This window comes from Fringilla coelebs, assembly GCF_963513975.1.
Source record: "Fringilla coelebs genome assembly, chromosome: 7".
NCBI lineage: Eukaryota > Metazoa > Chordata > Aves > Passeriformes > Fringillidae > Fringilla > Fringilla coelebs.
Window position 1 is genome coordinate 36,212,270 of NC_140035.1, and position 21,365 is coordinate 36,233,634.

General features: G+C 48.3%; 1 protein-coding gene across 1 annotated transcript; it reads right to left on the minus strand.

Annotated features, from left to right (window-relative positions):
- Window positions 1-16,056: 16,056 nt before the first annotated feature.
- Window positions 16,057-21,086, minus strand: LOC311155699 (maestro heat-like repeat-containing protein family member 7; the record flags this gene model as incomplete). The annotated part of the gene is made up of 15 exons (XM_084209067.1): window positions 16,057-16,305; window positions 16,602-16,658; window positions 16,790-16,892; window positions 17,258-17,359; window positions 17,520-17,675; window positions 17,807-17,983; window positions 18,216-18,353; window positions 18,525-18,639; window positions 18,915-19,052; window positions 19,142-19,329; window positions 19,541-19,688; window positions 19,940-20,088; window positions 20,393-20,500; window positions 20,608-20,654; window positions 20,978-21,086. The coding sequence occupies 15 exons, from the start codon at window positions 21,084-21,086 to the stop codon at window positions 16,100-16,102; spliced, it is 1,941 nt and encodes a 646-aa protein (XP_084065193.1). The 3' UTR covers window positions 16,057-16,099.
- Window positions 21,087-21,365: the final 279 nt, after the last annotated feature.

Genomic DNA, 21,365 nt, shown 5'->3' on the forward strand with positions numbered 1-21,365 from the left:
GCTCCATCTTCCAGACACGGAAACCCAGGGCATCCAAGGTGAATCCATGAGGAGACAGCACACACATGGCTGCTCGTGGCAGCACACTGAGCTTTCTAACTCAAGAGTTCGTTCAGCCTCTGCAGAATTTTCAATTCCAGTTACAGATAGACACAGTTACCTCGGTGACCAGTGTAAGAGGTGGGAGAAGTCAGACAGCTGACAGCAGTCTGGTAGGTCTAAAACTTCAAGAACCACAATCCCACTGTACCCTCAACCTATGGCAAGTAAAAACAAGCCCCCTCCCCACTTCTACTCCAAGTGTTTTAGACAAAATAGCAGATAGGAATAGAAAAGGATAAAATAGGAGTATCAGAGGGGGGTAAAAAACTAAATTGTTAATACAATTCATACTTGGTGCAGCCTTCGTGCAAACACATCAGCTGGAAAGTGCTGGCAAGCAAACTCAAGAGGGATGTATGTCAGCTGAGCAGCATATATTCCCTGGGAAAGGGAACATGGAATTGCCTGTGACTGCACGTGGCTGTCCTGTTTGTACAGGATCGAATTCCTCCCTGTGCACGTAGCAGCCGTCCAGGAACCGCAGCCCACGGCATCACGCAGCAGGCACGGCGCCAAACGTGCTCCTCGTGGCTGTGCTTCCAACAGACAGACAGAGAGACACCAGAACAACCTCATGGACTGAACAGGCCATGTGTAGCCACTGCAGGTGAAACCCTGGGTGCATGGGGGTCACAGAATCCCAGAGTGGTGTGGACTGGAAGTGACCTGAAAGCCTGTCTTGTTCCACCTCTGCCATGGGTAGGACACCTTCCACTATCCCAGCCCAGCCCCATCCAACCTGATCTTGGACTTCCAGGGATCCAGGGGCAGCCACAGCTTCTCTGAGCAACCTGAGCCAGGGCCTCACCACCCTCAAGAAGAATTTCTTTCCAACATCTGATCTAAACATCCTCTCTTTGAGTTTTAAACCATCCCCTCTTTTTCTATCCCTCTGTGCCTTTCAAAAATTCTCTCTCCATCTTCCAGCACCACCCAGCTGGTCAGAATGACTGAAAGTATCTTTGTACTTCAGGCTCTCCCTGCTGCAAATACACCTTGAGACATCTTCTCCCTTCATAGAAAAGGTTCTTTGAACAACAGTTGGTTTGAATGCAGGGAAGAGACACTTTCTCACAGGCATGCATTTTTTAGGAATATTTCACTAGAGCACTGGAGCAAATAAAGACCTTGTTGAAAATTAAAATATTCATAGGAAAGAGTGACTCCATATGAGTTTTAAGTTTCAAATTTCACAAAATGTTTCGCTGTAACATTTTTCAAGGGAAAAGTTCCAAGTTTAGACCTTCAAGTGGTTTTATTTAAAACAATGTTTCTTTCTTCTACCACTTTTCTTTTCCAAGCTCAGCTGTTGAAGCTGAACTGAAATATAAGACATTTTTTGTGTCTTCAACAGGTCCAATAAAATTGTTCTCTCTTTTTTTTTTTTTTTAAGAGGTGTGATTTTTTTTACCCCCTCAGATTCCAAACAGAAAAAGTTACAGCTCATCTTTTTTTTTCATTTTTGTTAAAAATATTCTTCCCCACCCTAACACAGTGAAGAGAAAATAAAATAAAATTTGTGGCTCCTTCTCCCACATATAAAAAAAACAAAGAACAACAGAGTGCCTCAGGCTTTCTAATTCAAGTGCATGACTTTTCCTGGAGCAGTGGAGCATGTTCAGCTTGGGGAGTAGAGCTTTAAGGCTAATAAGCAGCTGATTTGGTTTACAGAAATACTGCAGCATTCCCCCATGGCACCCATTCCTCATTTCCCAGGAAATCACTGGAAGACAGTCTCAAAGATTTCCCTGCAATGGCCATAGAAAGAAGCTTTAATCCCACACCCAACACAGGAACTCAGTGTACGTTCCAGGCTGCTGCCAAGGCCCTGAATATTTTTCCTGCATCTTTAGTTCCTGGGCAAAGCTACATTTCTAATCTGTACATAACGTTCAGCTTCATCTCTTGCAGTTTATGGGCTTGAACACAAAGGCAATTCTCACTGCCACTGGAAGGAATCCCTTCCCCTCATTCCCTGGAAAAGGAAAAGCAGTGTCTGCCAAGGACTCCAGCCTAACCTTCTTTTCATATAACACAAGGCAAAAGCACCTCTAACTCCCTGGCAGTGATGGGGTTTATTTCTAGCTCTGACACAGATACCTGGTGTGAACCTGCAGATGCTTGAAGACCCACCTCTGGCTGAACCAACTCTCTGAAACCTTATCACATTAGACAAAACTGTGAGAAAAGCAAAATGCTTAAGGAAAACTCAGAACCACGACCTGAAACTCTCTGCAGCTCAGTTGTGAACAAAATAAGCATCTTGACTCTTTGTTGTGCAATGCCAAATTTCTTTCCAATGCAAATGTTCCCAAACCTTAGTGCCAGCCTAACTGGAGAGCGGTTTATCACTGAGCTGGGGAGAACCTGCTTCCCATCACAGTCAAGGCTCAGCCCAGCTGATGGGAGGCACTGAGCTCCACTCCCAGTCTGCCCAAGGTGGTTTATGAAGACAGACAATGTTGTAAGGCAGCTCAGATGTTGATAGAGCTGAGTCACCCCCTCTCTGTAATCTGAACACCCCAGACATGACTATAAAGGCAGTAATAATCACCATTTTGGGGGACAAGGCCAACATTTCATCCATCAGTCACTACCCAGACTGTGACCTCACTGGGGGTTTAGTCCCTGCTGTGTTTTTTTAAAGACCTGAACAGCACAAATGAAAGCTGCCTCACTGCCTGGAGCCTCAACCAGAGCCAATGGTAGCTAAATTTTCCATGGAAAGCTTTAGCTGGAGGACGGGGAGCAGGGTGGAGCTAAGAATATCAGTTACACAGTGACAAACTCCTGCCTGGCATTTCCTCCTGAAACCATGAACCAGCTGCAGCCACTCCTGCCAACTTTCAGCATCCTCAACCAGCTCAAGGGGCTCTGTTCATATTGAAATTCTCATTTTATGGAGCAGATCCAGCTCTGGGAATCTCTTTGAGGACAAGATAAGCCTAGTGGGATTTGTTCTCTTCATGCCTATCCATTTCAGTGGGTACCCAAACACCAACTAAAAGAGTATGGGATTAATATCATTGCATTACATCTAGGAAGATAAACAGGCAAGAGACCATCCTTATTTCATGGATATGGGAAAAGAAAGAGGAGGAGAAGACCACTCTTACCATCCCAACATATGGTAGAATAGATGCCTGTACCTTCATGATTAATGTTCCAGCAACAGGGTGGTTCGCTTTCACCATTCCCTACCAGCAAGAAAATCCCTATCTTTTCCTTTCCAGGCACTGCTAATATCCCAAAAGCACAAAAGTTTTGGGTATTGCCCGATACTCCCACCCAGGTCCTCCAAACCAAGCCATTTTAGAGTGTCCTACACCAGTCAGCACATGCTTTTAGGTGCTTCAAACAGTCTACACTGCAGGAAATCCCTGCCACTAGCTAAAGACCCAGAAGAAATATCCTCCTTGGCCTACTATCAAATACACATCCCATGAAAAACTAGCAGAGTCCCTCTGGAAACTCTCAGAGCTGAGAAAGATTCTCAAGGTACCCACTTCAAAATTGAGACTGCTTTTTGTCCAGCTGCAAGATATTCCTAGACTGGTAAATCCATCCTTTTCCTGCTGTCACCTGTGTTGGTGGTGGCAGTGGCAGCAGGAACAGGGGAGATCAGGGGCCACTGGATGCAGGCACACACATTTATTGCTTCAAGTCAGCTCTCTGTCTTTTCAGAGAAGGCCTGGATTCTCTCATCTCCCTTTTGCATGGCAGCCTGCAGGACAGATGGAAAAGATTCTGGAGTAAAGGTGGGATCTGGTGTGAATAAGGGTGGAAGTATTTGGGCTGGGAAGTCGTGGGTATGCAAAGGCGTGGTAGTTGTGATTTATGAAATGCTTCCCTCCCCCAGCAGTTCCCCACCTTGCAAGGAGCCAGTTCTGGTGCTGGGAAGCAGGGACTCAGTGGCCAGGCATTTGGTAGGAATGTTTCTGGAGCAGGCTCCAAGGCTGGAGCTGAGTGTCAGCCAGAGTATCTCCTCAGAGCAGCTCTGATGGAGCATCACCAGGAACAAAACAACATTTCCTGAAACTACTGCAGGGGAAGATAGAAAATGCATCCAGCCCTTGATCCAAGAGGGTGTAAAATGCACTAGGATTGTTTTCTCTCCAGTTCCAAATAAAATCTCCAATATGGATATGTTAAATGGTCCCAAGGAGCAAAATCAACAGTAGCTGTGACTGGAGAGATCAGAACCAAAGAGACTGGAGTGCAAACTGAGCTGCAGCAGCATAGGATTTCTCCCTCCCTGACATCAGGGACTCTTGTATCTGTACATGCCCTCAGTCCAACACTGGGAATGATCTTTTCCAACCGCCCTGGTGCTTGTCCTGACCTCAGTTCCTCTGTTAGGGAATGCATAAGGAAGGAAGATGCTCCATGAACTCCATGAGAGCCTAGATTTTAATCCATCTGCCTCAAATCTGGCCCAGGTACTTCCCTCTTGCACAGACAACCTGAGGATGAGCACATCAAAATTTTAACCAGATTCTCAGCAATATCCAACACCACTGAAATGTTTAAAATCAGCACAGGGAACATGCCAATAACACTGCATAATCAATGCTGTCAACTCTCAGATTATCCAACATCTCGTTCAAAATGCTGCTCTGGGAGTAATTTTGTGAGAAAAAGCACTTCAGAATCTACAGTTCAGCAAGGCCTGGGAAATAGGAACTAACAAGCCTTAAAAGATTTAAAAACAGAAGACACATAAAAAAGTAATTTTGATTTTATTTTTCAGTCTTTGAGGTTCTGACTTTCTGTTTCTAAATCCCTAGGGAGCAGCAATACTTACTTAAGACCTTGTTAGGAAAGTATCAAAGGCTGTCAAAAGTATGAGGGAGTCAGTTTGAATTGTTGCTGAGGGGAAATTTCAAGACCAGGAAGAAAAAAAATCAGTTTCCTTATTAACTAAGGGAGTTAACCCATTAAGCATCAATAACTTTGCAGAGCAGAACATGAAGCAGTGAAACCAAACAGTTTGGATTGTGCACATGAACTACTGAGCATTACCTGAGATGTAGTCAGATCTCAAAGTCTATGAAAACACAGGCAAATCCTGAGTGAAAAGGTCTTGCATGCCTTTGGGAGGAAATGTGTATCTGCTGCTTTATAAAGAAACAAGAACTCTGCAAAACCAGAGTTCACATCCATGCACAAAAACCATTCTCCATTCTCCTGAGCATGGGAATGAACCTTCCATGCTCAAATTAATATTTCCACTCTCCCAGTCCAGCACATAAGTGGGAAGGCTGTGGACTCTTGGTCCAAACCAGAACCAACCACTGAAATTACAGCTCCTGCCACCATAAAATTATCCGGGAACCAACTGATCCTTGGCATTTCATTCTCCACTCTCTCCTGAGCTGTGCAGGGCTGCTGTGGAGGAAATCTTCCTTCCTAGTACTCTGGGAAAGCAAGTGCAAGAGCAACCCCAGCTGTCCTGAGCACAGGGCACTGCTCTCAGCCAAATTATTATTAATGCAAGTGTGCTGAGCAACCACAGGCCTTTGGGGGATGGGTTCAAGGGAAGGCAGATGCTGAAGGAAGCATTCAGCTCTGTGGCGTGGAAGGAGCAACAAAAATGTCTTAAGAGCAGGAAAGATCAAACAGGAGGGAAAGTACTCATTCCCTGTATCTCTTTCTTTGCCTCCATTTGTAGTAGAGCTGCTAAAGAAAAAGGATCTTGGAAAAAGAACCTTTTCTTTCCTCCCAACCACTAATGAAAGGGTTTGCTGAATAATGAAGTATTTATGTATCAAATGGGGTTAAAATACCATTATGACCATCAGTGGCACAAATGCAGCAGATGGAACTTGAGGCCAGTTGAGAGATGAGAGAGGGGATGGAAGTGGAACCCTCTCCTCCCCTAGGGATGAGGAAGTCTGTGTGCCATGGGAGGTCCCCAAAAAGCAAACTCCTCCTCAACCTGACATAAAACTAAACCTCAGGTTGGATCTTGTGTGCCCTAGAAGGGCTTCTCACATATCTGAGATGCTCTTCTGGCCTCTTTCTACAGATTTGGAAGCTCCCTAGATTATATTTTAAAATTGGGATAAAGAAAACAGTGTTTTACTGAATCATGGGCTTTGTTTTTGAATATGTTCCCAAAATGGCTAAGTGATCCATTTGAGCTGTTATGGGAAGAATTTAGTTCAGTTCAGTCAACACACAAAACTCCACCAGTCACCACTACCTGCTCCTCATGACTGTGAGCAAACCTGCTGGTCAAAAGCCAGTTCACAGTTTATTGGTCCAGAGCAGGAACAGAAATAGAAGCATTAAATAAATGTGTTTGCCCTGCCCTGTTCCCTCTGCTGTTGTTGCAGCACAGAAAGGCTCCAAGAAGCTTGTCAGTGAATTTATCATAGTATCCATGAAATTGCTAGGACATGGCAGCAGTCCTTGGCAATCAGCTTGGGGGGGTAGAAGGTTTTATTCCTCTCTCCTCTGAAGCCACTGAGTACATGACTCACAGCAGATGGGTGTTGCAAGGTTCCCAGGTTCCCTTCAAATGGAGGGGTGGAGCTTCCCATTGCTCCAGAAGCAAAGCCAAACACTACACATTAATGGATTTTTTCCACATGCTGAGACCCAAGAGCTTGAAGGAGCTCCTAGAAATAGAAAGCTTCCTTACCTGCCTTGGAAAACTTTGCTTGGTACTCTACGGCACAGTCCTGCCCATGTTTGTGAGGACACCTGAGGTCGTGAGTAAAAAACATCACTGCCCATTCCAGTTCAATTCTGTGAGGAAGGAAACAGTGTTTAAAGCAGATTTGTAACCAGATTTGTAACCAGATTTGCAACCAGAATGTCCCACAACCCCTGTGATTACCCCGGGCAGAGTCCCTCCCCAAGGAGTTAAGGTGGGCAGAACACAATCAGGATGTGAAGAGCCTCACCAAAGGATTGCCACACTCAGGGGCTGCAGAATCTCTCTCTCCAAATTGTGCCTCATGCTGTAAGTTTTAAGTGGTAGCATATGTTGGCAGAGAGCTGCAGACTTTTGTTTCCCAGATTCCCAGATAACGGCTGCTTTTGCGCAAGTCCTTCTCTAGCAATAACAATAATTGTCATTTATATAAGGTCTTTCATTCAGCAGTCCCAAAGGGCTCAATAAATTTAACAAACCATTAATACTCAACAGATTTATTGGTTTGCAATTCCAAAAAGGCTGCATTCTTCTCCAGGATCCTCCCCATTCCCACAAATGGCAGGTACCCTAATTACCATAATTACCATCATCACCATAATCATCTATCAGTTTGCAGAGAAGCAGAATTAGGGGATGCCAAAGGCCACAGTACATTCTGCTAATAACAAAAGGATTTAAGCAGAGTTCCTGGCCTTTAACTTTGTTCCCACTGTGAGCAGGAAACCACCCTTCCTCCAGAAATTCACACGCACTGATAACTTCATCTAGCCAGAACACTGAACTGAAAGGCAAGGATCCATTCCCAGAGCACATGAAAAAGCCACTGGTCAAAGAAAATCCAAGAAAAATCCAAGTCCAATCCAAGCAACAAGATTTTTTTCACTAGCTCACAAAAATTTAATTTAGTGGCCCAAGCAGGACACTGAGAGAGATGCAGTAGTCACCAAGAAACTGTAACCTTGCTTGCACATCCCTCTGGATTCCCCCTAAAAAAATAAATCATGGAAGGTAGTGCTTGAGAGGACAAGTCTTGCCACAACAACAGTGCCATCTCTTTACACCACCTAGATCAGACACACAGCTGTGGCCTTACAGTTCCTGAAGGAACCTGCAGGAAAGGTGGAGAGAGACTATTTCCAAAGGCCTGGGGTGACAGAACAAAGGGGATTAAACCTGACAAAAGGCAGGTTACACTCTCCCAAAAACTGACCTCCTCCCCCCTAGCAAAACCACAGGAGCTGAGCATCCAAGCCTGGCCTGCGCAAAAAATGAGGAACAGCTTTTGGCTAAGGCACAACTCACACAATTATCAACTGTGAGGGTGTGGGCAAGCAACAGTGATTCCTTGAGCTGTGTCTGAACCTCAGCGCAAAGCAAAATACTTTTATCTTTCTTAATCATAGAATATTTTGAGTTGGAAGGGACCCACAAGGATCATTGATCCAACTCTAGACTTGACAGAGTCTGTTTAACTTCTACATTTATTATGCTGCTGCTACCAAAGACAGTTCAAGATCTGTCACAATATTTGGATTATATTTCATTTGTTCCTATTTTAGGCAACATAAAGAGGCATTTGCAGACATCTCAGGTAGTTTGAGGCCGTGGCTCAATAGTCACAGCAATATAAACTGCAACTTGGCTGTGTATCTCAGTTCATAGTGGCAATAATTAGAGGTTCAAGGGTTTTTTGCCTAAACTTTATCTACTTATAATGAACACTGCCCATGGTCTAACACAACATCACAATCATTTTGTAACACATCATGCAATAAAACCCAGTGTTTAATTGTTGCACTTGGTGCTGGATACAGTGACAATACTCCCATCCTCTCCAAAGCTTCCTTGCCTCTGATTATCTGACCTACTTCTCCTGCTGGTCTCTCATACTTTGTACTTGAAACAGGAATCAAAAGTGGGAACCATGGCCATGGGAAGGGCTTCTATTTTCTACCAAGCATACCTTGGATAACTGATCAGCAACCAGCTGACAGCACAACCCAGGGGAGACAAGGCAAACTCTTCTCAGCTCAATTAAAATAACAGCAAATAAATAATCTGGATTGTATTTAGAAAGTCACAAGACCAGTGCTTGGCCCTGGCTAGGGGTGAGGAGAAGGCCCATCCAAGGTGACACCCAATTCTTTTCAGCTGAAATAAATTTAATTCCTACCAAGGGAAGCCAGGTTTCACAAGCTCTAACAGGGAAAGCGTTCACTGGACAGAAACTGTGTGAATGCATAAGAGGGAATAGACTAGGGCCCGTTTTTTTCATCATGCAGAAATGTAACAACTTTTTATCCTGTTTTATGAGTCAGTGTTCCCAATGGAAAGAGCACACACATCTTGGCTTTGGCACTGCACACTGTTGCATTTCCTACCAGCTCCAGCTTGCTGTGGATCCCATCCATTTGGTAAATCTCTCCAAGGAGGGCTTTGTGCCAGCTGTGCTCTCCAGGAGCAGGAGGGGGGCAAGGCAGGGATGTGTCAGAGGAAGGATGAATGCCCTCTCCTTGCAGTGTCTGCAGCACAAACCACCCCTGCAAGAAAAACAAATGAGCCCAGAAAGCAGTTGGGAAATTGCAGAGAGGAAGGTCCCCTCCTGGCATGAGTCAAGCTCCAAAACAGTTCAAGGAACTGTTCTGGCTTGCCATGGGGACAAATTGTGCAGCAGAACCTCTGACAGCTTTTCTCCCCACTGATTCACTCTCAGCATGCCACTGGGCTGACAGACACAAGGATGCCCAGGTGATTATACAGGACACAGGGGTTTTAACAGGCCTGTCATGGTCCTTCAATGTCAGAATCACTGCAAAATGTTTGAGAGGACCCTTGAAAGTGTTTGAGAGATCCCTGAGCTGCCAGCCTCTAGAGGGTTTTTGTTTTGGACACTAAGTATGTCTGGGACAGCTGAAAAACTGCCAAGATGCTCAAGACCCATTAAAAAATAAAAAAAAAACCAGAATCAAAGGATCAAGCTCTAAACCCAGCCTCAAATCTAGGACAAGCCTTTGGTGAATTAAATAACTTCCAAGAGATCCCTGAGTCCACAGTGTCTTATCTTCCTTCTAATTCTAAGCTCCTTCCCCAGGATCTCTGGGCTAAATCTATCTCCCCAGTCATCTCAGAAGGTCCAGAGTGCTTAGGCACACAAAAGCATCACATATCACATGTGGGGTAAGCGCTTCAAATTATGGTAATTCTTATAATTTCCTTTTCTGACTCTGTCCCCCAGTCACACTCATGTTGTGAATACACTACTGAATATCATAGTTCATCCTTCAAAGTCCCTTTGTCTGCAACTATTATTACATTTTATGAGTTTTAGCTAATTTGGACTGTCTGAATAAGCAATTTGCCAGGCCAAAACATTAAAATGAACATGCTTTCAGTGCAGTAACTTATATTTCCCCAAATTATTCCTCCTGCTGACTGGTTTTGCTGCTGTAGAGCTGATCACTCACAAGGGACAACACACACACTGTGGAGGCAAAGGCTGATACCAGCTCCACCAACAAACACAGGACACAAACAGCTGAAAACCCAATAGGTTTCAAACGTGAATGTTGAAGGATGTCAAATTCTGTAACAAATTCTACAGGGACAAGAAGCTAAGAGTTGTTTTGAGTTTTCCAGCTGCATCTGTGATATACAAAAGTCCTCCAGTAATTCTGAGTAAGACCTCTTTTGGAGTCAAAACTTTGGTTTTTGTGTCTACCCTCCCACTGCATGACTTCTGTCCAAGGCAACTCTTACAGGGAAAAGCATCATTTGCCATTGTGTGGGATACAACACAACCAGAAAAAAGTGCTCCTGTGTGTGCTGTTGAGTTGATCAGAGCAGATATGCTGGTATTTCTGGAGTTCAGCCTCCCCTGCTCAATAATTTTGGTGCCATAAGTGGTAAATTTACTCCTTTACTAGAATCTAAGTTCTGGACCATGTACCTAGAGACAGCATGAAGCTTAGAGGTAGAGGCAAAAGCAGCACTGCCTTCTCCCTCATGTAAAAGAAACTGAAAAACAGAAATGAATTTGAATTTAAGGTTAAACAGGTCCATATTTGTTTATTTTTCCTGCTCCCTCTGCTCTTTCCTATGCTTTAGGCAGTCCTGTTCTCAATGGCTTCCTAACAGAGCCTGCAAAATTCCTTATCACAGTTGTCCCCTTCCCACTGGCCAGATGTGTTCTCTAGAGGTTGTGCTACATCTGAGATGGGATCCTTGTCCTCTCTGAAGTCACTGGAAGGTTTTCCACGGGCTTCTGTGGGAGCAGCACTGCAACAATATGACTTAAATCCTGCCTACAAGGAACAGGATTTGGTCTATATCCATACATAAACCAGGACATGGCCTCTTATACTAACCTAGACTGCTTAAATTTATTTTATTTAAAAGGCTTTCAGCTAAGGATTCCTGCGTTTTATTTATGATAGCTTAGATCCTGCAGTAAAAAAGTCTGGAGTAAATCCATGCTTCCAACAGGACACATCCTACAAAAGTCTCTGGGAACTCTTAACCACAGGAAAAATGACCAGGCTTCAGGATGACTCATCGTGGCTATTTTGCAAAGATGTTGGACGATGAATTAATGTACTTCCCACTCTTTTGTAGATTCCAATCTGCTCTGCCTCTCTTTCAGAAGGCCCCACCACACACAGGAGCATCGCTCTGCCTGCAGACACATGGCAAGGACCGGGGCCACTCTAGGGACATTTTTGCAAGTGCCAGAAAAGAGTCATGTTCTAGTGAAAAATACTTCATTAAAAGCTCTTCAGATACCATGAAAGATCCAAAAATTGGATAATTGCAAGTTACAGTAAGAATGTTCTAAAAGGGGAAAGAACTTCTCTCTCAACTGGACCAGAGCCCCACATCCTTCCCAGCAGTGTCTCATAGGGAGGACATCCCACTCACAGTGGAATGTTATTTTTACTAATGAAAGTTAAGCAGTGAAGTTGCATATAAAAGAAAAAACAAACAATGCAACAAATTGTGCCCTTCTATGGAAAAAAAAAACCAAACCCTCATCTTCATGTCACTTCTCATGATAAAAAAATGCCAACATTGAAACTTACCATTTCAGAGTCAATATTCCTGTTCATCTTTGGAGGAGATGGAGGAAAAAATCCATGTCATTTGCAGCAGGGCCTTGTTTGGAGGTGTTAGCTGGTTCTCTTAACTTCCACACTGTCAAAATCATGGATCTTGACCCAAATCAACTTGCTGTTAAGTCAGAAGACTTGTGACTGACTAGAGTATGAACTGGATGGAAGTCAGAAGAGATAAACTGAATGGGAAATGGGTTTTAAAGAGAGACCTCTTTCCCCTCTGTAGAGACAACACTAGGAAACTATAGAAACACGTTGTTCTTCTTCAGCTTTTTGCTAAGGCCAAAAGATTTAAAACAAACATGGTCCTAAAACAGCAAAGGCAAAGACTTCCATTCCTTCCCCAGACAATCCAAATATCCTCCTGACTTTTTGCTATCACTGCAGAGTATTTCCAGCTTCAGCTAATAGCACAGAAGAAATGAAAACTTGCATTTTTAGTTTGTCTGGAAATTAAATCCCTGATGCTGTATATGAATTAGTTATTCACAAGAAAAAAAGGTTCAGACCTCTCAAACATCCTCTTGGCTCTTGCAGTGCATTGAATTATCTTCAGAAAAACTGAAAGACTTCTAAGTTCTTCATGACAAGAAAAAAGGGAGGGTTTCCACCAACACAGAGACAATAAAATCCACAAGTAAATATTAAAGGTTCTCTGAAAACAGACGTGAAAGCCATGCAGATTTGACAGCACAAATATTTCCCATGTCTCAAGAAAAATAAGTGTTCAACACACTAACTCTGGACAAGACAAGCTGTGAAGGTGCTCTTCTGGAAGAAGCCTGGAAATAGTGAATATTCATTCTGCTAGCATGAATCTCACAAAGCATAATAAAATATTCTCACAGGACCCTGCCTTCCTATCCACACAGGAACAAGTAGAATGTGAGCAAATGACATTTCCCCTATGCTAGGGTACCAAGCCTAGGCCTTGTTTCTAAAAATTAACTGCATTGCCAGAGCCACACTACAATATCCTGCCTAGCTGTTCAGTCTTTTTCTACTCCACAGCATATTTTCATTTCTCATTCAACCCCAGATCTCCCTCTGCTTCCCCAGGTTGGGCATGTTGATTTCTTTTAAATCAACATCTCTTCTTGTGGTGGGAATGCCCAGGCTGAAGGAGAGATGAGGACTCAAAGATCTGCATGCCCTTTAGATTTTTCACAGGAAAAAAGAGAGGAAGTCAGGTCCTTGTTGCAACCTCAGCTCCACACAAATACCTGTTCCTCACTGAGATAAACATAAGTGCTCCAGAAAAGGCTGCTTGAGGGAACAGGCAGGATTTTGAACAGGACAGCTGAAATTCTCTCCTTCCCTAGAAGCACACAGACTCTCCTGTTTTCCCTTTTCAGGTTCACAAGCTGCATCATGACTTTTTTACTTCAGCAACATCCAGATGGGAGCTATTAACTATTTATCAGTACTAAATTTCTTCTTCTGATTCTAATCTTGCTATCTTGGCTTTTTTACATGATTACTCAGCATGTTCACAGGAAAGGAGGAGTCCAAGAAAGAAGAGCAATCCTTCCTGACAGCTTGTCTACAGAGATATTTAGCAAGAGAGACTGCTAACAAACCTCTCAGTCCACACAAAAATCACTGCTTTTGGGACAAAGAGCCACCACAAAACCCTCTCCTGCTTGTATATTAAACAGACGAAAACCAGAGTCTTAACTATAAATCTACTGACCGCAACAATCAAAAAACTTTTAATCATTACCAGGAAGAGGAAATTGAGTGTGGAATATACATTCTCACTTCCACAAGCACATGGATAAACATCTGCTGAAATGACACTTGGAAACATCCAGTATAAGAGAATACCTGAAAAAATCAAAGTTAGAGTGAATCTTATGAAAAATAATTTTAGAGATGCAGGGGTGTGTTCTCATTATCACCCAAAGATATTTTCCTGATACTGGAACAACACTCAGTTACATTAAATCTCTAGCCTGCTTCCACCAATGAGATCTGCTTGTTCCCCTGGCTACTCAGCAGAGCCAAACAAGCATTCACTGATCTCCTCTTTGGGTAAATACTCAAACCCCATAGTCTGGGGTTTTGTTTTAAAAGCCAGCTTAGTCATTAATCACTGAACTACAACAAACTTAGCAAGGCCACAGATCGCACATCTTCAGGTTACAAGAAGCCTTCCAACAGAAATTGAGCTGTTCCCCAAGCTTCCCTTCCTTTATTCTGTTGCTTGCCAGGAAGAACATATAATAGCAATCTCTGTGATGCTCAGACCTCTGTCCCATCATGAGGATCATGAGGATCTAGATCCTGCCCCCAAACTTCACTGCTTATCATTTTGAAAAGGAAAGAGGTGATAATAAATAAACTTTACAAGAGCAAAATTTTTCCTTTGCTCATATTTTGCAGTCACAGGCATCACCCATCCAACAAGACAATTTAAAGGATACCATTTAGTGAAACATTACCAGGTTTCCCTGTCAGGCAAGAAAAACTTCAACTTCTTCAGTCTTTTGCAAAAAGTTCTGCAGATCTCCATCTTTCAGATTCACAAATTCAGACTCAAGTTTGAATTTATATATTGAGCATATATTGACAGGACAAGAGAGAATGTCTTTATACTAAAAAAGTAGGCTTATCTTGGATATTAGGAAGAAATTTTTTCTGGTGAGGATGATGGGGCCCTAACACATGTTGACCAGAAAACCTGTCTGCTTCATTCCTGGAAGTGTTCAAGACCAGTTTGGAAGCAATGTTATCTAGTGGAAGGCATGCCTGACCATGGCAGGTAGCGGAAGCAGACGGTGCTTAAGGTCCCATGGAACACAAACTATTCCTTAATTCTATGATGATTCAATCACTGCAGGTCCAGACAGAAGCCATACCTGCTCTTCACTGCCTTCTCCCTTCCCCTGTCCCTCTGCCAAGTGCAAAAGGCCTCAAGGACTGAAAGGAGCAAAGAGGGCCAGAGGGGGACACTCGCAACTTCATCCCTGGGAGCTCGCTGTGAAGCACTTTCCTTGAGAAGCAAGCCCCTTTCCTCCAAAGGTGTTTCCCCAAATGTGCAGCTTTCCTGGGGAACACCAACACAAACCCTTTAGAAATGCTGGCAAGGCTGAATGACTTCAGGTCCTTTCAGGACAGGCACTCCAGGTGTAGCTCCTTTTCCCCCAAGTGGGTTTCCAGGTGGAGGTTCAGACGTGCAGCCCCAGGCCCCCTACAAACACACGCTGCCCGCTGCCTCTTCTCCTGCCTCAGCTCCTGCCTGCGCTCACGGCACCAAAACCAGGCTGTTCCCGGCCAGGGACCAGAGCCCTGTTCCAGCAGGACGCTCTTGCCAGCCCCTTCCAGGACTCTCTCTGCTGTGCACACAGCGCTTTTCATGGCCGCTCCCAACAGGCTTTGGAACGCAGAGCACAACCTGGCTGGCCCTGCCACCAGCACAGCCCAAACACGGCGGAGGAAGAAGCAGCAGGGGCTGTTTTGTGGCCGTGCCCCAGAGAGACTGGAAGGGTGCCCTCCCTCTGGTCTCCCTTGGTTGGCTTTCTGACTGGGTCTGAGCCTGGGGCTGCCATTCCTCACTTGTGGGCACCAGAACCACAGCCGGGATCCCGGCACTGCCTGACAGCGCTCCGGGCACCGGCACGGTCGCGTGTCCGAGTCTCGGGCACCGTGCTGCTGCTTCATTTGGCCTTAGGCACACCCAAAGCTCCCTGTTAACCTGGATGGTCTCTGCTTCTGCCCTCTTCCTGTGCAGGGATGGAGCACTGCTGGGCTTTCAGGAAGCTATTCCTGAAATCTTCCAGCATTTCAAGCTCCTTTGCTCTCTGTGGGTGCTTGCCCTGGAACCCCTCACAGCTGGGTACAGAGGGAACCCAAGTTGGCTCTTCCAAAATCCAGGAGCTCCGGGGTGCTCAGCAAGATCTGGAACTGTCAGTGCTGTGGAACTGCACCTTCAGCACAGGGACCTTCCTAGCCCGACCTGCCCTCACTCCTCTGTGTGTGTGCACAAAACACGGCGTGGAAGAGAACAGCAGCAGGGGCCCGTGTGTCCCAGGCCACGGATTTGCGCCGCTTCAGCTCCACAGAGATGGAGGTAAGGGGGAAAAACCAAATGTTTATTAACGGAAGGGAAAGTGAAGGGATGAGAGGGGGGGAAAAAAAAGGGGTGGGGAGGGTCTGAGGGCTGGAGGGCGGGAACTGTCAACAGGGAGGGAGACGGCAGTAGCTATGGGAGCCTCCCACAGGCTCAGCTGTAGCCAGCATCAGATGTGCCTGGAGCTCCAGTGCCACTGAATGATGATCCTCTCTTGAGAGTCTGCTGGTACTGTTCTTCACACCATGATTCTCTGAGTCCAGCAGATGACTGTAGTTCCGTAGATCTTTGTTTAAAAATTGCCTGGATTTCCAGGTTAGTGGAGGATGGACTGTCATCTTTGCTCATGGCTTCAAGGGCTGGAAGATAGATGAACTACCAGGGTCACAGCCCAGACAAACACTTGGAGATTCTTCTGCTAAGCCCATCCCTCCCAGCTCTCGTATCAGCCACAAGAGAGGCTGACCCTTGCAGGACGCTGGCCAGGAATCTCCCTGAGCAGCGCCCCTGAGATGGCTCTGTGCTCTGCCCACACCACCCCTCATCCACACAGGGAGCGAAGCCCGCCGCAGCCGGGACAGGGACTGCAGCTCCCTGCCGGGGCAATGCAGCTCTCGCCGCCGGCCCCCGCTGTCAGCCCGCTGGCCTCACTCACCCTGAGTGAGAACGTGAAGTTCTGCTGGCTGTCCTTTCAGATACCGCCCGGCCATCCCTGTGAACACAGAGCCCCTGTCACGGCCCCAGTGGCACAGCTCCCGGGCCCGGCTGGCGCTGCCGGGGCAGCAGGCGGGGCTGGGGCCGAGCCGCGGCGGGCCGGGGAGGGAGCCCGGGCTGGTGGCTCACCGATGAACCTGACGGCCGCCTCTCGCACGGACTCCTGTGGGTTCTCCAGGTAGGGCAGAGCCCGAAGCACGTGCTCGGCCGCACTGCTCCCGTCCTCTGCCAGCTGGAGAGAGCGGCAGGAGGGAAGGGTTGGCGCGGGCTCAGCCCCTGGGCGGGCGCTGCCTGCGCCCAGCCCCGGCCTCCCCTGCCCGCGCAGCCCTGAGGCGCGGCCAGCAGCCGCTGGCGCCGGGCTCCCGAGGGGAGGGCGCAGAGGGCCGGCTGCTGCCCGGGGAGCCGCGGTGCCGGCCCGCAGCCCCACCGGGCCGGGGCTCCGTGGGCACCCGGCTCGGGCCCACGGGAGCCTGGGGAAGAGCCCGCGCGGCCTCTGCGTGCAGCAGCGGGCAGGGGCACGGCTGCCAGCCCCGCACACTGAGCACCGCCCTCGGGGGCTTCTCCAGGCTGAGCCCGGGGCTTGCAGGCCCTCCTTACCAGGCACTTGCCGAACTTGGACAGCTTCTGCTTCTTCACCAGCTGCTTGAGCTTCCTCCTCTTCAGGAACCAGGCCGCACAATGCAGCGTTTCCCGAGAGGCCTGGAGAGCAGCAGAGACCCAGAGATGGCCCCACAGCCCAGGCCACAGGACCCACATCCCTGTGCCAAGGCCTGGAGGAGGCTGTAGTCCATGAGGTGCCAGGGCAGGAGGCAGCCAAGCCCCCTCCCAGGGATCCAGCAGCAATCACACTAAACCTCACCTCTGCCACACGCTGGTTCTCCTCATGGCAGTGCATGAAGAGTGGGAGCAGGCTATGGTTCGCAGTTCTCTTCAGGGGCTTTCTTCCCTCGTCCACTACTAAGTCTATCACCTTTTCAAAAAGCTGAATGGAGAGCAACTGCACACGGCTGTTGTCCTGGAGGAAAGGAAGCAGAAAAGACCTCAGCAACATTTCTCAAGGCCCATCTGAGTGAAAGACTAAAAATGCCCAGGGCAAAAAGTTTCTGGGCAGCAGCCAGTGCCATGGCTGGGGCCACAGAACCTCACATGGTCAAAGAGTTGTACAAGTGTCTCAGCTAGTCTAGGGGCAGTCGTGCTGGATACAAAGATATCCTTGTACTGGAGAACATTCATGAAGACAGTGAGGGACATCCTGACCACCTCTGCATCTTCATCTCCCAGAACATCCACAAGCCTTGGAGACAGGATGCACATTCTTCTGGCCTGTGTGGAACGCAAAGCTGTGCTGGAAAGCCGTGGAGGGCTGCAGCGCCAGCACCGCCCTGGCACTGCAACCCCAGCCTGCTGCTGCAGGGCCCAGAGGCCAAAGGCCCGACCCAGAGCACTGGGGCAGGTGAGGCAGGAGAGCTGGGAGCAGCTGCCTCAGCTCCTGGAGCCCTGCCAGCCCAAGGGGCTGCTTTCCTCAGCGCAGCTTCAGCTGCTGCCCCCTTCTCACCACCAAGGGATCCTTGATGAGCACCACGAGGCCTCTGAGTGCCAGGCGACGCCGCTCCCTGCACTCCATCTGCAGGTACCTTGACATCATCTCCAGAACACTCTCACTGCATTCACTCACGTCCAGGCACTCGAGGACCTGAAAGGCACAGGGCAGTGACGGGGGACCCGGCCGGCAGGAGCCCGGAACCGCACAGGGCTGGGCCCAGGCAGCAGCACAGGGCGTGGGCACCGTCCTGGCAGCTGTGGCTGTGACAGGGCAGAGAGCTGGGAGGCAGCTCAGCGAGGCAGCGCTGGCCTTGAGGCTCACCTCTACAAGGAATGCCAGGAAGGGCAGATCCCAGCGATGCCCTTCTGTGCTGAGCAGCCCAAGCATGTGGAGTGCAGTGCGACAACACAAGGGGGTGAAGTCACGGCGCATCTCCCTGGCAGGAGGAAAAGGGCACCAAGACTCTGAGGCGTGGGTGTCAAGCATCTCCCAGAAGTGGCTCACAAAGATTCGATTTTTCCCCACCACCCTGGACGGGTTGTGGGCCTCTGAGAGGCAGCTCCTTGTGGGCACCCTCCTCTCCCAGCCTTTTCCAATCTCCTTGGCCATCCCTTGGTGACAAGGCCCTCTGGCCAATGACCACAGGGACGGTGTGGGGCACCCAGGCATAGAGCACAAATGTCAGAAGAAGCGGGGAGAAGGGGGTCTCACCTGGCCAGCAGACCCACAGCATAGTGCTGGGTGTCAGCGCATAGTAGCGTGTCCCAGCCATGCTTGCGTCCCATGTCCAAGACCACATCCTCACACTTCAGTCGGCAGAGCAGAGCCTTCATGGTCTGCACTGCAAAACTGCGTGCAGAGCAAAGCCCAGGTCATACTGTGATCTCTGGTTCCTGCCCTGGGGACATGGGAGGGATGGGAGAAGTGGGATGGAGCACCTGCTGGGGTTTATGTCAAGGTGGTGTTCTTCCTGGCATTGCTTCCAAAAGGTGTTATTCTCCTCAGAGTCATGCGCTGTGCTTTCGCAAATTTGAATTATCAGAGCCACAAGCAGGTGGGGGGCATAACTGTGCATTGCCTCATGGCACTTGGGCACCTGGATAATCACCCAGAGAACGAGAGTTGCCTGCAAAAGAAGCAGCCCAATACAGCACTCAGTGCTGAGGTGTCTGTGGGGCCGGGCCCAAGGACAGATGCAGGAGGAGCAGCAGGCCTGCTACCCCCTGAGCCTGCCCCTAGCCCAGGTTTCAGCCCATCCATCAACTGAGGCATGGAGAGGACGGAGAGCTGCTGGAGAGGCAACCAGGGGGCTACAGAGGCCAGTTCCAGCAACTCACAGCCAGGGCAAAGACATTTGTGTCATCCCCATCCGAAGTGAACATGCTGTGCACAGGCCAATCCTCCATGACACAGAGCAGTGTTGGCAGCACCTTCTCCACTGTGGGACTCGATGAGCCTATAGTTCTCCACATCATGGAAGCAGCTCTGTGGGATCAGATCTCTGGGTCAGGGGTGTCTCGGTCACAGTACCATGCCCTGTGCAGCTGTGGGGGCCCAGGTGACAGGGCCCCGGTGCCCTGAGGGGCAGGGAGGGAGCATTGGTAGGGGGAAACAGAGGGGCCCGAGGGTCCTGGACCTCTCTGCCTGTCTGGCAGAGCCCATTGGAGGGGCTGTGCAGGGCCATGGGCCCAAAATGCTGGTGAGCCCTGAGCTCTCCAGGCACTTGGGGTCCGTACTTGTCACATGTTGGGGCACAGCGCAGGAGGGTCAGCACCACACCAGCAGGGTGTTCTTCAGCCATCCTCAGAATGTTCATGAATAGCCTGACATCAGCAGTCTCAGGGGATCTAAGTCTCTCGTGTATAAGCCTCACCATTTCTGGCACCTGGAAGAGATGCGGGGAAAATTTGGAGTGCTTCCTGAGGGAGGAGATTCCCCAGTTTCCCCAAAGAAGTGCTTCCCTTCCCCCCACAGTGTGCTGGCCTCAAAGGTTAAGGCAGGCAAATGGACATGGCTTGATGGACCTCATGTCCCTGGAAGGCCTCCAGCCATGGGCACTGGCTGCTTATTACTTCTGATAAAAATCATGAATATCCATGAATAATAAATTGTGAGCATAAATGGCAGCTAAGGTGGGAGTAGTATCCATGTTTTTTATGACCTCAGTCTGAATTGGCCTCATTTGTTACCTGGTCAGCCTTCATGATGTAATTACTCATTTCCGCACATTCAATTGATGGTGTGCTACAATCAATTGGCTTTGGCTCCTTATCTCCCCTTCCACATGTAATGATCTTCTGCAGAAGAGCAGGGAAGAGAGGGACGTTCTATGGAGTGCTCCAAACACAGTGCTCAGCTGAACAGTGACAGCAGGCCGAGTCCAGGTGGGAATGGCTGCAGGTACCTTCAGGGTTTTGCGGAAGCTACTACCACCAGCGTCCTGCTTCTTCTCTGCATTTGGCAAAGAGAGAGCGCAGCCAGAGCTGAGAGGCTGAGGGAGAGGCTGGAGAACAGAGCCCAGCCCTGCGCTCCCCAGGCAGGGGAAACCCCGGGATGGCCCAGGGGATGGAGCAGGGCCAGTGTGGGGTGTCTGCCCGGCCCCTGTTCCATCCTGTAGATGGGCATGTCCCCAGGGATGGGATGGGGTGGGGTGGGATAGGATAGGATAGGATAGGATAGGATAGGATAGGATAGGATAGGATAGGATAGGATAGGATAGGATAGGGCCAAGCTGGCTGCAGCCATCAGCCCTGTGACCCAGCTCTGTCACTCACTGTCCTGCGGTGGCTGGAACTTTGGCGCCGCATTACGCCGCTTTGCTGGGGCAGGTGAAGAATCTTTCTTCTTCTTCCTACTGAACAGGCCTTGGCGTTTCTCTGCCATTCTCCCAAAATCTGGTGTCGATAGCACCTGTAAGAGAGAGGCCTTGGAAGAACTCTGAGTTGACAAGTCCAACGGTCTGGCCTCAAGGGCACTGGCCTCAAGGATGGGAGTTCCCTCGGAAAAGCTCCGAGTCACCAAGTCCCACGGTCTGCCCTGGAGGGGTCCTGCAAAAGAGAGCTCCCGAGCAGGCCACGGGTCACCAAGTCCTGTGGCCTGGACTCGAGGTCACCTGCAGCAGTAAAATCAAGAAAAAACTCCACGTCAGGAATGAACGAGCGC